Source organism: Balearica regulorum, chromosome 12 (genome assembly GCF_011004875.1).
Source record: "Balearica regulorum gibbericeps isolate bBalReg1 chromosome 12, bBalReg1.pri, whole genome shotgun sequence".
In the NCBI taxonomy this organism is placed as follows: Eukaryota; Metazoa; Chordata; class Aves; order Gruiformes; family Gruidae; genus Balearica; species Balearica regulorum.
In genome coordinates, this window is record NC_046195.1 from 7,431,394 (window position 1) to 7,446,386 (window position 14,993).

The 14,993-nt window shown below is 36.8% G+C and overlaps 1 protein-coding gene across 4 annotated transcripts in view; it reads left to right on the plus strand.

The window, feature by feature from the left end:
* THSD4 (thrombospondin type 1 domain containing 4) overlaps positions 1-14,993 on the plus strand; it is a 307,576-nt gene that overhangs the window by 176,954 nt on the left and 115,629 nt on the right. Inside the window, exon 1 of one of the 4 annotated variants that reach the window (XM_075763905.1) lies at positions 5,104-5,371. The exons of the other annotated variants lie outside the window; for them this stretch is intronic. Coding sequence (XP_075620020.1) covers positions 5,300-5,371 — 72 coding nt within the window. The 5' untranslated portion in view covers positions 5,104-5,299. Of the gene's footprint in view, positions 1-5,103; positions 5,372-14,993 lie in introns of those variants that run through there. 4 annotated transcript variants of the gene reach the window in all.

Below are 14,993 nucleotides of genomic sequence, written 5' to 3' on the forward strand. Positions count from 1 at the left end.
ATCAAAAGTCTGAGCTTTAAGAAATTAAGAATAGGGAGAAGAGGAAGGAAACACTCATATTTCCTTTTCAGGGCTTGAGTGTAGTTTAAAAGGTCCACGCACTGCCAATACGATGGTAGTAAGAGGAGAAAAAGATGATAATGTAGACTAACATGTTATTACTGAAGTAACTGACAAACTTCCAGTGATATAATGTAAGCTGGCCTGACCTAATTATATACAAATGCAGATTTCAAACTTTGTCATGCCATTTCCACAGGGTGCAGTAATTCTTTTTTAATGGTGTACTTTTTAAACTGATCTGATCAGATCTCTATTTCCTCACAACAAAGAAACAAAAAGATGAGAAACAGAGGAAAAGCCAGAACTTAGAATTACTTTAGATGAGAAACAAGTGGAAAAATGAGGACTGTTCAGTTTACTGCTGAGATACACTGAAATACATGTGAGGCTCTGGGACTTGTTTCTTCCAAGGTGCTTAGTGTCTGGGGTTTGCCCTCATAGGGTTCCATATACTTAACCTTCAGGTTGTAATACATAGCTCACACTTTGACTTCCTTCCCAAGCTGTGTGGGCCTTGTTTTGTTTAATGGCATGTAAAAAAGTCCAAATACTCCTTCTTGGCCCTTCTTGTACCTGTTGTTATTTAATCTGTTGTTGATCAACAAAAGAGATGTTGAAATTTGGATTCAGTGTGAGTATGAGCATGTCTCTTTCAAAAGGACTGCAATGGCAAAGAGAAATGCTTTAACTCTGGAAAGGAGAGTGTAGGAGAGAATCTCTTGCTCTCTTTCTTCACTCTGGCCAGTGAAATGCAGAAACCAGTGAAGTGGATGTAGAAGCCTCCATGGGGATAAATAAATCCTTTTGTGGTTCAGCTGCAGTATTTCCTGAATCCAGGAAGGCGGGGTGGGGAGTGGCATTTTTCTGCATGCATCCTCCTCACTACACTGTTTCATCTTCAAGGAAAATACATTCTTTCTGTAGTCTAAATTCCCTGACTACTCAGAGATGCACATGGGATGGCGAGAGATGACTTCTTTATTTCAAGTGTTTAATTAAACACTTAAAAAAAAATCAAGAAAACTCATAGAAGACATTTTGTGTGAAATTTTATGGCCCATGTCTCTCAGTAGTTCTGGCTGAAGGACAGCAGTAATTTATTCTAATCTTAAAATATCTGAATAATAAATTCAGAATGTAATGCTTCCTGGAAAAAATGGAATGAGATAATAATTGAAAATGCCTATCTGACAGCTCAAAATACGGGAGCCATCTTTACACATGACTTTGTCAAGCATGTAAGACTTTCTCTGTTAAACTTTTGTTCTTTTTTTGTTGTAAGTAGCCTGTAGATCACTAACTGGGGAAGATGACCAAATAAAAAAAGCCAAAACATAGTAGATTTTCCACTTGATTTTTCTCTTGTTACTCATCAGCATCTCATGTAACTTGTAGAATTTTGCAGTTTTAGAACTATACTGTCCAAAGATCTGTTGTGTATTTCATGTATTTTAATTTCTGAGAGTAAGAGATGGGAACTTTCCTCAAAAGATTCTGATGTCTTTTTTTGTTTTAAACAAAATATAATTTTGGATTTTCTGTTTAAATTATATACCTATAAGAGTTACAGTATTATTTTGCTATGTTTGTAAGTTCCTAAGTAAAAGTAAGGTTGTTTTTTGTTGAAATTAGAGATATTTTATTTTTTCCATTTTATTATTGCAAGGTATTTTGGGTTCTCTGCTACTGTAGAACTTCATATCTGAAATAGCTCTTAAGTCATAAACTGATTTTTTTCTGTTGCATCAATAGTCGTGTCATCTCTAGTGTCGTTATTGTTGAGGTTTGAAGAGAAACTCTGATCTTCGTTGCAGCAGTGCAAGTTTGGCATAGTGTTAAGTTTCAAGTTAATTTGTGCGGCAAAGAAAGGCTGTGTTTGTGAGCATGCACAATTCCATCCAGGTCAGTTAGATAAAGCTTGAAAGGGCAGTAACAGGAATGGACTGATCTCTTGTCTTAATATGGAGAACAGAACACCAGCTTCTGGATTTCAGGGAATGCTGCTTGTATGGTTTTGTAGAGGAAAAATTAAATGCATATGGAAAGAATTAGTTATATGACATTAAATGGGAATGTAGTGCAGTTTTCTGTGCTCAGAAACTCAACCTAATAATATGTAGTTGGACTTTGATAAGGTTTTCTGTTATTTACAGTGGATATACTGTTTTCTGCAATGATCAGCAGAGAGAAGACTAAAATCACAGTTACACCTAATTGTTTAATTTTGCTTTTCTACTCGCCATTAAAAAAAGATAGGATTGGCAATTTTGTGCCTATGCTATATATATTTATTCACAAAAATCAGTTAACTTTCTGAGGAATTGCAGAAAAAAGGCAAAGCTTTGTTTTATAGAAAGAGTAGTCAACCTGCATGAAGCTACTTTCATCACTGGAGTTTTTGTTACACACTGCAACATCTGAAATGGTGTATTCTTTTTAAACTTTTTCTAAGCACTGAAACTGTAGTTTTAAGTATCATAGCTGGACCTCTTATGTTGGAAGTGTTTCGAACTCCGGTTTAGTTGGCAGTTTGCTCACTATCCTTTTTCCTTTTGTGGTACATCAAGATATTTAAAAAAAATATGGAAGGACAAGTTGGCTTCTTGACAGGGTTTTGATGGAAAATTTCCTTAAGTTTATTTGGCTTTACATTTTTAGTCTGGAGACTTTGCCATAGGCAACCAACATACAAAGTACCTGTAATGGCAGCTCTACATTTAGCTGTCAGCACAATGGTATAATCTGCAAACATTCAGCTTGCCTTAAAGGAGGAAAATGCTTCTTTCATTTAGGTTTTGAAGGGAGGTGTTGTATTTGTGAGATCAACATAGTAGTAGGGAGTTCTGGATTATTTTTGTCAGTACCATTGAGGTTAGAATCAAGTTTTCAAAAGCTGCAAGTTTGTCCGTCAGCCCCCATTCTTACAACTCTGTGGCTGGCAGCCTATGATCATTCACATCGTTCAGAAGAGCCACTCATGAGCTCCGTACTGAAAGTCTCTCTCTGGCTTTTTAAATCTTCTTAAGCTTGTACTGTTCCCTTGAGGGGAGTCAGCTGAAGGGAATCTTCTGCCATTGAGACCCCAAGTCCTGCTTGGCCTACATTGTGCTGCTTCCTACCTGCTTCTACATCCACTTCCTATCTACCGTGGTGCTGCAAGGCTGTGTAATGATGGAGGAAAAAATGTTGACCTGTGAAAGGTGGTCTGCTGATTTGAGAGGCTAAAAGGCTTTTCTGTAGATGTGTTTTCACAGCATTGTGAGTCTGGTTAGGCAGGGGAGGAAATGGTTCTCTTTATGGACAGTAGTAGTAGTCTGTAAATGGAAAGGCCTGAGAGAGAAGAGGCACAGTGACAATGATGTCTAATTAATACAGGTCAGATTTTACTATGCTGGAGAACCAGATACCCAAATTCAAATGCAGCAGAACTTGGACTTTTAGCAGCAGTGAGAATGCTAATTGTCTATACTGAATTAGGAGTTCGGCTGTATTTAATTACAATTCTGAAAGCTCTCTAATACATAGAAGTATTCTGTTGTTATGATTTGCTTGAATATTAAAAAAGGGAAAATATTTATATCTTTCACCTCTCATAGCAAAGGAAAAGAATGAGTGGTAAAGCTAGTATAAAAATAGAATGAGGAGTCTCACATATTTAGCTGCGTATACAAGGCTTACCAAATTACAAAAAGAAATCTAATATGCAGTAATGGTGTGCTGCTCAATTTCACCAAAATTTTTACTTCCTGCCTCCAAAAATCTTGCGATATTTTAAAGTACCTGTATTCTGAGTTCATGTGGTTTACTGTCTGACATACGAGACCAGGTTATTCTTGGGTCATATTTTTGAGATTTCCCCTCCAACCATAAGGATAAGAAATATGTATTTACATGAAAGATGAGAATATAGTGTGATTTCTTTACCTAAAGAGTTGGAACTTTAAAACAGACATTAATATCTCACATTCCCATGATAAAATACTTAAATAGCCAACAGTAAAGTTAGAAGTTGTTAAAAAGTAAAATGAGAAAGGGAAGGAAAGGGAATACAGTACTGGAGTGTCCCGTATATGTTATAAAACAGTTGTTTTCTCCTGTTGTTGAATGTGATAGATAATTGGGGTTCAAAACTTCTTTTGTATTTTGTGTTTCTATGTTGCTTAGTTTACCATACGAAAATGTCTACTGCACAGAGATTACAATTAGACATAGTCAACTACAGGAAAGCCCTCTGAATTTTACTAATTTTTGGGACAAACACTCGGTCTGCTTGCAAGACATAATAATTCAGCTTTGTATCAGGCTTTCAATACTGTTTTATTGTTTGCTTGAAAATAGGACTTAATCATCTTCTAAAAGAAGATTTTATTTTCAAAGGCTTGCACTTCTGCTTGCTTGGTCAAAGCAAGTTATTTGATGGGTTGGACTGTTATTTATAACAATTTCCTTTTTTTAGGTATAATATGAAAAAGAAATTACATCCTTATCCTGCTCCAGGATTATTCTAAAGGCTGGGGTTCCATTTCAGGGAGCAGTTGTAGCATTCTTGAGAGTGAATGGACACTTGGGTTCACTGTGAGCCAGGAGTTGAGAGCCTGCAGATTCTGACAGAGTCCCTGGCAGGATCAGGCCATTCAGGTTGCAGGATTGTGCTGGTGTAGGGCTGACTGTAAAACCATAGGTTACTTCCTGCTTAGATTTTAAATTATTATTTATTTATTGTAAACTTCTTCGATAAAAGGAGGTGCTGTACCTTTAAGTAGCACATGCCGTCTAACCATCAACAGGCATCTTTTGCAAGCTGCTTTAGCCTGTTTCTCCAATCATGCCTGCCTAAGTCAATAACGCGTTGCCAAACCTCCTCGTGCATTAAAGGTTACCGTTTAGCTTGTTCCATGAATCACAGCAGATGCATAACTTGGCAGTGACCATTTCTGTCCCTCCCCTTCTTTGCTTTATACTGACTACAGCCCCCCAGCTCATTGCTGGCTGAGCCCCCTCCCCCAGCAGGGAGAAGTCATTACATGAAGAGATCAACTTACCAGTTGTCTTCAGAGCAGTGGCTGAGAGCAAAGCTTCTGGTCGTACAGTGAGTGCGATAGAAAGGGGGAGAGGGAGAAAGTAGTCGTACCTAAAAGAACTCAGGGCTGTGATACTGAGACACAAGTGCATCTGCTAGCTGTTAGTACTTGGCAGAGGGTTTTCTCCTCCAGGGTAGCTCTAACTTTGGGTAATAATGTTTGTCAGCTACCTGATACTAACGTTGCTCTGCTTTCAAACAGCAGCATTAGCAAGACCTGGGGGTAAGGTAAGCAAAGTATAATGTCTTGTCAAAAATCGTCTTGTCAGAGTTGTATTTTCTTCCTATCTATTAAGACAGATTGTGAATGTTTTTTATGTTGCTAGACACTTCACAATTGCATTGTTTGCTTCATCTGTTGTTTTGCTTTGGTTTAGTTTTCAGGGTTTGTTTTGTTCTGGGAGGTTTTGTTTGGTTTTTTGTTATTCGGTGGTTTTTTTTTTTCACCAGCCTATAGGTACTAAGGGAGAGTAGTTTGAAAGTTAGCTTCTTTTGATACACAGTATGCTTTCTGTGAGAGATGACTAATTAGTGAATTTTTCTTTACTAACACAGAAATGTGATATTCTTTGCAGCAGTATATAGTAGTGTTCTGTTTTTCTAGAAAAAATGTGCATGATTGAAAAAGTTTTTACAAAGGATATATTTTGGGGATGTGAGCATGTAAAAACTCCAGGCTCCATTACTTTAATAACATTATTTTTGTGCAAGTATATGTAATGTTTAATATATGGCAGGGCAGAAAGATTTTTATTTCTTAAAAATGTGTGTCATATCATTAAAGAGTGACTTTATGCATTCTTAAGATGAGAAATCTTAAGTAATGGAATAGAACAGCCCTTGCTACGCTATATAAAGTTGCAACTTGATTAACGAAGAGCAATTTTCCAGATTTTTGTTCTCATCAGAGCAGTTTTTCATCAAGTTCTTATTTCATACCAAAGCAGAAAATTTCAGCTACTCGTTTGTCATTTAGGAAATAATTCATCAAGCATAGTACTATTAGATATGAAATATTCCATCTAAGTTACTAGCAGAAAACACATTTGATACTTATTCTCCCTTGCTCTAACTTAAATGTGATGTATAGTTTTAAAGGCATTTTAAAGGAATCATTGTATAGTTTTGTTCCATAATATGCCTTCCTTAAGTAAATCTTTTAAAAACAGTGATTCTGCTTTAGAGCTTTGTCTTTTGTTAGCCCCGTCATAAATATATCGTAGCCTAATAAAGTCCAGAGCAACTACTTTCCCTGGTAAAAGTGGAAGTGAGCTGGAAAAAACACCTTGTCCTACGGTGTGTGGTTGACACTCTCTGTAGCTTTTATATCTAGATATAAGCTGTATTTTGCTTTCAGGGTGTTTAAAAAAAGAAGTCGTAACAGTTCTGATTCAAGAAAACGTCTTCTCATGAAATCTTGTGCTGCCTTTGATCTAATTAAAGCAGGGAAAGTTTTGAGGAGAGGCTTAGGGAATTTAAGTGGATTGATGATCAGAACAACTAGAAGCTGATCATTGCCCTCTAGTTGTCACTGAAGTTTTTAACTTCCTGGTTGATTGTTGCTGAGCACAGAAAATGATAGATGGACTCACCTTGTCCAGACTGAGGGACCTTAAAACGTGTGGTGGCTCATATGGAAAATATTTCTGTCACCACTGCATGCACATGTGGTCTTCAGAGATCCATATAAAGAACAAATCTAGAGCAGCAGCAGTGTTGCCTGCCAATTATCCTCGTTAGCAAGTAAAATAAAAGCAATGCTGTGTTCTTACCTGGAAATGAAATTCTGCAGTAAAAGTGCAATGTGGAATGTTTTTGCACCGAGATCTATATGCCAAGTACTTTAAACTGTGCTGTTGTTCTTAGTTTTTCAGCTAATACAGAAGATAGAATATGAAAAATGGCCTGTTACTTTATCTTAGGCTATAGGTTTTAGTAGGTAGTGAGAAATTTTCTCCTTTATTATGTTCATATGGCTAATTTTGAAAATTATATAATAAAAATGTACTGTGTCTGCTATTATTAATGTAGTAATTCTTCATCCTGTATTGTAAGAGACCACCCGATAATCTTGTACATTTGTCTGAACCAGCTGCAGATCCTTGGCCACATAAATATTATTTCTCTAGGAAATTACTCAGTTAAGATTTTTCCCGTGGTGGACAGACAGTGACTTGAAGACAGGGAACATAAGCGAGAAGCCATTTTTAGAAGGAACCTGTATTGTAATTTTGTGCTCCTTTCAACTGTTCTGTTTACCTCTCTGAATATTTTAACTGATTTATAGGTGTGTATTTTTAAAACTTCTGCTCATAAAAGTGTCAGTTTGTGATAGATTATAAAGTCAATGGGAAGTTGCTTTTCTTGCCAACTTGCTCTCTCTGAATTTTAATGCTGCAGAACTTTGACCATTCAAGAAACACAAAATTACAAAAATCCAACTGTTAGGTTTTTACCCTTATAATTCTTAAGGAACCCCTAACACTTGTTCTAATGTGTGTATAATTGTGTTCAGCTTTTCATTTGTTGTTAAGGAACAACTTGGCATGAAGACAGTAAAACTGCATACCATCACTTTTCTGTTCAGGAGGGAAATAAGGTTGGATAGCTTTGCAACTTACGCCATGTTTGCAGTGGCCAAGAGCAAAATTTTTTTGTGTGTGCTGCTTAGGAAATGAGCATGACTGTCTTCATCCATAGCTGGAAGCTCTAGCTGGTACCTCCTCCAGGATCAGCCTTGCTGGAGGGGTACAGTTCAGCTTCCTTCTCTCTGTAGTGTCCAGGAGCAGTTGTCCTCATCAACAAACTGTACTGCTATCTTCTGTGACTGAGAAAGAGCTGAGGCTAAGTTGTCATCAGTTGGGAAACCTGTGTGATGTGGAATTAGAAAGTAAAGATGAAGTAGGGTAAACATATGTGATACTATACAGAATGCATGAGGCCTGAACTCCAAATTTCAAAACAATACTTAATCAAGATTTGCTCCTTCCCACTTTTTCTAATCCGGTGGTTTGGAATCATCTCTAGCATGAAAATTGTTGATTTGACTAGATATATTGGTCTTGAGAAATCTCCGAGCTACTGGAGAGTCTTCCTGAAGAATACCCTATCCCCATATTTTCAAGTCTTCTAAGCATATCATTATTCTTCACTTGTTGTCAAGCAGTATTTGTTCAGATAACAGAATGTTTTGCTACAGTTAATATAATAAGGTGGTTTATAGAAGCAAAACTTTGATACTATTGTGGATACTATGTGGATACTATTTAGCTTTAAGAATATCTAAATACCAGATGCTGTTTAGCTTTCTTCATAAAGCAGTTAATGTGAAGTGTAAAAGATACTAAACAATGTCCTCAAAGGTTGATTTAATTTTTTTTTTTTTTATTATAAATGCTGTGTTTGTTAATCACAGTTGTGAAATACTTCCCTTTGTAGTTTGGGTATAAAGAGGATGAAAACATCAGGTTCTACCTGCTAAAATGCGTAAGGAAGTCTAAACAACTTTGAGTCTGAATCTTTGTATGCTACAGAATCTGCTGTTTCTAATCAGTGGCTTACGGGTTGATACGTGGAACAGTTGTTTTACACTGTGTCCCAAGTTGCGAGACCAGGAATAAACACACAAAAATGCAGAGGACCCCTATTGTTGTGAGTTCCCATTCATTTCTACTTCAGTAGTGGCTATCTTCTCTGCAGTATGTAACTTGGCCATAGGAACCAGAGAAGCAAAGTGAACTTGTCAACATTTTAAAAGATCATTCAGTTCTGAACAGGTTCAGGTGTCAATCCCAACTACACAAATACAACCCATTGCAAGAAACTTAAGAACACTTACAGGTCCAAAGCATATTTAACTGAAAATCTGGCAAATGAATTAATGACAAACTTTAGAAGATTTGAGATGTTAGGCCAAACTATGTACACTTCGCACTCAGAGACAAGATTCCCTTTCTGGACAAAAGAAAATATACTAACAAGTTAAATGAAAATGAATACTTTTAACACTGTCTTTGTAGGTAAACTGATTTCTTTCATGCCTAAAAGTAGATTGATTGATTTGGTTTCAGAAGAAACTAAAGGGAGTTTCTATTAGACCTGAACCATTTCTCCCATTCCTAATTATTGTCTTTCCTACCTTGTTAAAGACCTGTGATCCTTTTTGTAACCTTGAAGTTGTGATTTTGCTTCTAAAACTTTGTGTTTGTGCATATATGCATGCATATAGATGTATAGAATCAATTCTGTGCTCTACTGGGTCGTGGAAGAAAAAGCTTAATAATAGAGCATTTTAAAAAACACCTTCAGGGTATCTGTTGCCCTGTGTAGAATTCTTTCGCACCTGCCCAAGCAGTTTCTGAGGTTAGCTGGGGAGTAGATTTCGTCCCAGCATTGGAACTTCTTTCCGTGTGGTACAATATGAATGGAGCTTTCCCTTGCTGATCTCAGAAATAAACTGCTTAAGCAAGAGAGGGGGAAAAAACCAACCAACTAAAAACCAAACAACTTGAGGTCATGGCCCTTTTGACACTGTTTCTTGACTGACTTTTTTCTTGTCAAGGAAGAACTCTCTTTTTTCTGACTTAAAGTAAAATTTCTGACCTTACTCAGCGGAATCTTCCGGTGTCATATGATCAAACCTGATGCACATGTAGCAAATGGTGTGTACGTGTGAAGAGGCATGGGGAGACAGCTAATGCGCAGGTCACACAAAAGTAGGCTAATGAAACTTCAGTAAATTTCTGTGGAAGGACAGTGTGGAGAATGAACATGGCAATGCTTACACTACATGACTGTTAATGATTTTCAGTTATTGCATTCAATTTTACATTACCAGCCATATTGGCATGGCCTTAATTACTGTTTCTGTGGATTTTATCTTCGGTTTTCTTATCCTTCTGATAGTCCCGTGAGGTAGGGGAGTGCTGTTACACAGCTGTTACAAATTCCTGGGCCGCAGAAGTAAAATACCATTCAGAAGCTCAAAACAGTTGTGAATAAGAACAGCTTTTAGATATGCTTGACAAATCAGCCTTTCTAGCACCTTCATGGTTTTGTATCCTAGCGCTGTCTCAAAGAAACCCTGTATCACCAGGAAATGAACTAGTTAACCTTAGCTCAGTCACCAGGCTCCAGTTACTGATACAACTTCTTCAATTATAGGCAGGGAGCACATAGGACCCAATAAAACAAGCATTTCCATCTCTGACTTTAATGAGGCCAGCATATAAGAAAACATAATTTCTCCCACTGACATACTGACAAAAATAATTTCTCATCTCTGTACCTGAGTATTCCCATCTGCAAGCCAAGGTTAGTAAGGCTTCCATTGATTCTCTTGAGAAATTGATATGTCACCTTGACTATATTTTCCCATAAAATATCACCCTTAACCCTTCTGATTATGAAGCACGAGAATGTTTGAGAGCCTTTGTGGACTAGTAACTAAGGAGGGATTGAACCATTTGTTTATTTAGCACACATGAAAGAAAGCTGTTTGGATTTACTTTAAAAATACCCTATTCTTGGTTAGAAAAAACAGATGGTAATTTCAATATGGCAGTAATTGCTGACATCACCAGTAGAACATTTGAAAGTGAGACATACCATAGTTGAAAAATAATCCTGTCAAGTATCTACAGACGTGGCCAAATTATAAGAATATGCTCTATTTCTGTTGCTGTAAGTACTACAGAACAGGTTTATTTGACCTCTGACATTCTTGCCTCACTCTTCCTAGCTTTATTGTCTGTCTCAACTGCAGTATTACTAACACAACCCTATTTTGATTTAAAATTTTTGAGGTAAACTTACTGTAGTAGGATGTTCAGTTTAAAGTTAATTACATTCTAGCGAAATGACTCAATGTATTCTGTCACCCTTTGTGATTGGGTGGAATAAATGTTCTTCTAATTTTCTTCTCAAGATTTCTGTAGGGCTTTCAGTTCTTCCTATACAGCATATTCTTGCCTATTGTGGGAAAGGCAGGAGGACTGAAATATTAGCAGAGCGGTGTATACTTGCTGAAGTCTGTAAGGATACTTCCTTAATAGCTCTCAAATCATAGGCCTAGATCCAAAGCCTTTTGACTTTGGGCTCTGGTTCAGGCTGTGTTGAGCTTCTTGTTCCATGCTATAAACATCTAAAGACAGATTGAGCGCTACAGTAATTCCCACAGTAATTGCAGCATCATGCTCAGTCCTACTATAGTTCAGCTAAATTCATTAAGTCATTACCAAATAAATGGTTATGTGTGATGGATGAGCTAATTTGTTTCTTAGACATGGTTCATAGACCATTTTCTGGAAAGCTGTCCTAGAAACTTGTTGGATTACTTATTAGATAGACATATGTTTTAAATAATTTACCAGGAGTTTTACACCTGGAAATATTATTTTACCTAGAAACTAAAAATTTGCAAAATACTTTCTTTATTGTATTTCATTATCAGTATCAGTTCTCTTAGTTTAGTTTATTTTTTTTCTTTGCTTATTGAAGTAATAATTCACTTGAATGCTAATGAATGTATTTTTACCACTGTAATGTAAATACTTTTTCTTCTGGCACAGAGAGTTTATCTTGAATTTCTTAGAATTTTAATATTGTTCCAAACATGCTGAGCGTATAAATGGAGCAATGTATTTAGGGGGCAGGTAGTTTATATTAGGATGTGTTGAAAGGTATTCACAAACAACAGAAAAAGGGGAAATAAAACCTAGTAAGTAAAGTAAGTCTCTGTAATTGTTTTTAAATCATAAGAGTCATTGTATAAATAGCTTTTTTTCTTCTAAAGAAGACTTCTTTGGTTTTCCTATCTCTTTATGGTAATAAGACTGAATTTTTTCTTAAGTGCTCTGATGTATATTAGGGCACAGGAATGTGTTCCAACACTCATAAAATCTTTAATTAAAAGAATGGAAATTCTTGTAAACTCCTGGTGGTTGCCTTTAAGTAATATCACTTCTTAAAACACTTTCCCCTCCCCCTACACACACCCCCCCCAGCATCTGAGATTATCTTTCATTTTATGTACAGCACTGTTACATTCTGCATGGGGATGGTGTACACATTTTAAGGAAACTAGTTGATTAATAGAATTAGCTAGCCTCTTGCCATCGGGGCCATTCTGGAAATGAGACCTGGCACACTTAAGTGGCTATGCTAAGTAACTAAACAAATGCCCTGCTGTTAACTTTGCTACAGGCTTTCCTGCAGGTATACAGCTATAGATGGATTACTAGCAGTGCTTACTGAGCTGTGACTCAGAGCGGGTGAGTCAAGAGTTGGAGGGAATTATGCAGTGATCAGGAACGTGAAGCACAATTTCACTGCATGGTTGAAAGGCAGTGGATAGAAGGGGACTGGTATGTGTCACACACATCCCCGTCCTTACGTGATCTGTACCTTTCTTGCTTGTTCCTTCCATTATCACTTGCTGTTCATTGCTGCCAAAAGGACAGCAGCAGGGATCAAACATCATCCGCTGGTGTGTTTAAGGACCCAAAGGCACCAACACAGCAATTATATCACTCACAGCAGCTACATTGCTTCTCTTTAAAGACCCCTTCTAAATGAGACACATGAAAGTGGAGCATGAGAGACTATTAAATTAAAGGTTTGCCTGTGTATGTCATTGCCTGAAGCTGTTGATCTGTTTCTTCATGGGTTACAGGTATTTTTTTCCCAGCGTGTGGGTTGTGAGGAAGGTTTTGTCAAGAGAGAAGTTTTTGACAAATTTCCACACCCACCTATTTGGCAGACACACGAGAGTGAGGTCAATTAGGAGTCAACAAATTAATCCTTCCAACCATAACTGCTTTTTGACTGCAGCATAGTGTTTGCTTCCATTTTTCATGAGATTTCTTCCCAAAATGTCAGAATAAATCCTTTAACGTTTTTGACTTAAAGGAAAAATCCCTTTGTTGTTAAAATATGTTGGTTAAAAACCACCTCTTTCATTAAAAATTTAAAAGTTGTTTTAGAATTATTTTTTGAAAAGATACTAATATGTAAGTCATCACAGGTAAAGGATAGCATACCAATAGAAAGCTTGGTATTTTAATACAAGATTACCTCCTTGCTCCTTGGAAGTTGAAATTATAAAAGCAATAATAAAAACATGTGGAAATGCTGCATTTTAATCCCAACAGTTAATAGATTTACCACAAGAAATTACCCCTGCTAAAGAAAGATCTCTTCTTAATGTAATAATTTCAGTATACTTTTGAAACAAGTTTTAAGTAACTGCTGCAGAGACAACAAAACCACATTTGATAACATTCAGTGTATGGAGGGTATATTAACATCTGTACATGAATAGAGTATTTGAAACACGTGCTGGGCTCTTGCTTGTAAGTACTTGAAAACTGAGATTTATTTAGTGTTCAAATGAGCAGGTGATAGTGAAATATTCTAGCCAGGGGCACCAACTGTTTTGATGTCAGCTACAAGCCAATATCCTCTAGAAAAGCACAAGGACACAGGATAACTATATAAATTGCTTATTTCCTCATTAAGAGGAAAATTCTTTGTTGAAATGGTAGAATTTTGGTATTTGAGCTAATCTGTTGACCTGAAGACAATTTTATTAAGTATTTGCTTAAATATTTTGATACTGAGAACCTCAGGCACAGATTTTCTTGGTACTGTGGAAAAACTGGAAGAGGGTAAGCGGTAGTGGGATAGTAGCCCCATGCCATTAAATATAGCGCACATACACATCCTGCTTGTGACATGAGGTCATTACAACATCATTTGCTCTGTGGCTGCACCTCAGCCTTTTGAAATTTTCCACTACACAGGTGAGTGTCTCGTATTTCAGGGTTAATTATTCAATGTTACCCTCAGGCTCCCTGATAGAGCACACACCAAACGCTCATAACATGTTACATTCATTGAGTTACTTGGTTATTGGTGATGTGATGGCACTGGGAAGAACAATGCATTACCAAAGAAACCATTAATTAAGAATGATTAACATAAGAAACAGAGATATTTCTTCAACTGTTTTATTATGGTTTAGGATATTAACAAAACTAAACCAAAGCAAAATGATAGGCATTTCCATTATCAGACCATTCTGGTAGTGGAAGTAAGAAGATACTTAATGCATGCAGCTGTCATAGTGTGGCTATTGGGGATTATCTCTGGTAAGACCAAGTCAGCAGAGACTGGGTTGTGTCCTGCCTTTTCTTCCTGAGTGACCAGCACTTCTAATTGTCAGATGAGAGTGAGAAGTACTAGGAGTGACAACTAGTGTCGTGATGCTTTATTTGTAGCGGTAGAAATCAGTTCCTAACCACATAAAAATGGTTACTAAGTAAAACCATGCTTAGGGTTCAAATAAAGGTAAACAATCATAACAACATACTCATCTAATTTCTTCTCAGTGGTTTTATTTTTAGGTGTACTAACTTCTCTTCACATAGCTGTGTCAATACCAAGAGGCTTTAAAGGAGCCTTAGTCTCAGTGAGAATCAGGCCAGGAATCTATCAAGTACAGTTCTGTTTTCTTCTTTGTCCTGACTCCTAACAAACTACCCAAATATCGCGCTATTTTAAAGGTGATAATAAATGTTATTTGTTAAATGTGAGGTTTTTTCTGTCTGTAATTTTCACTTTAGTAGTGGATACATCGAGTCATTAGGCTAATTTTAATTTTATCATTCTCACTGCAATAGGTTCTGCTGGTGAAAAAAGAACTGTCTGATTTTGCAAAGGCAATTTTAGGAAAGAAGAATCAGTAAATATCTGTTTACAAGACAAGATACAGTGTACTGAAAGAGTAGGTGTTGCTTGGAAAAATCTAATACATTTTCCCGTGTTGTCATAAGTCAGCGTTGTGATGCAC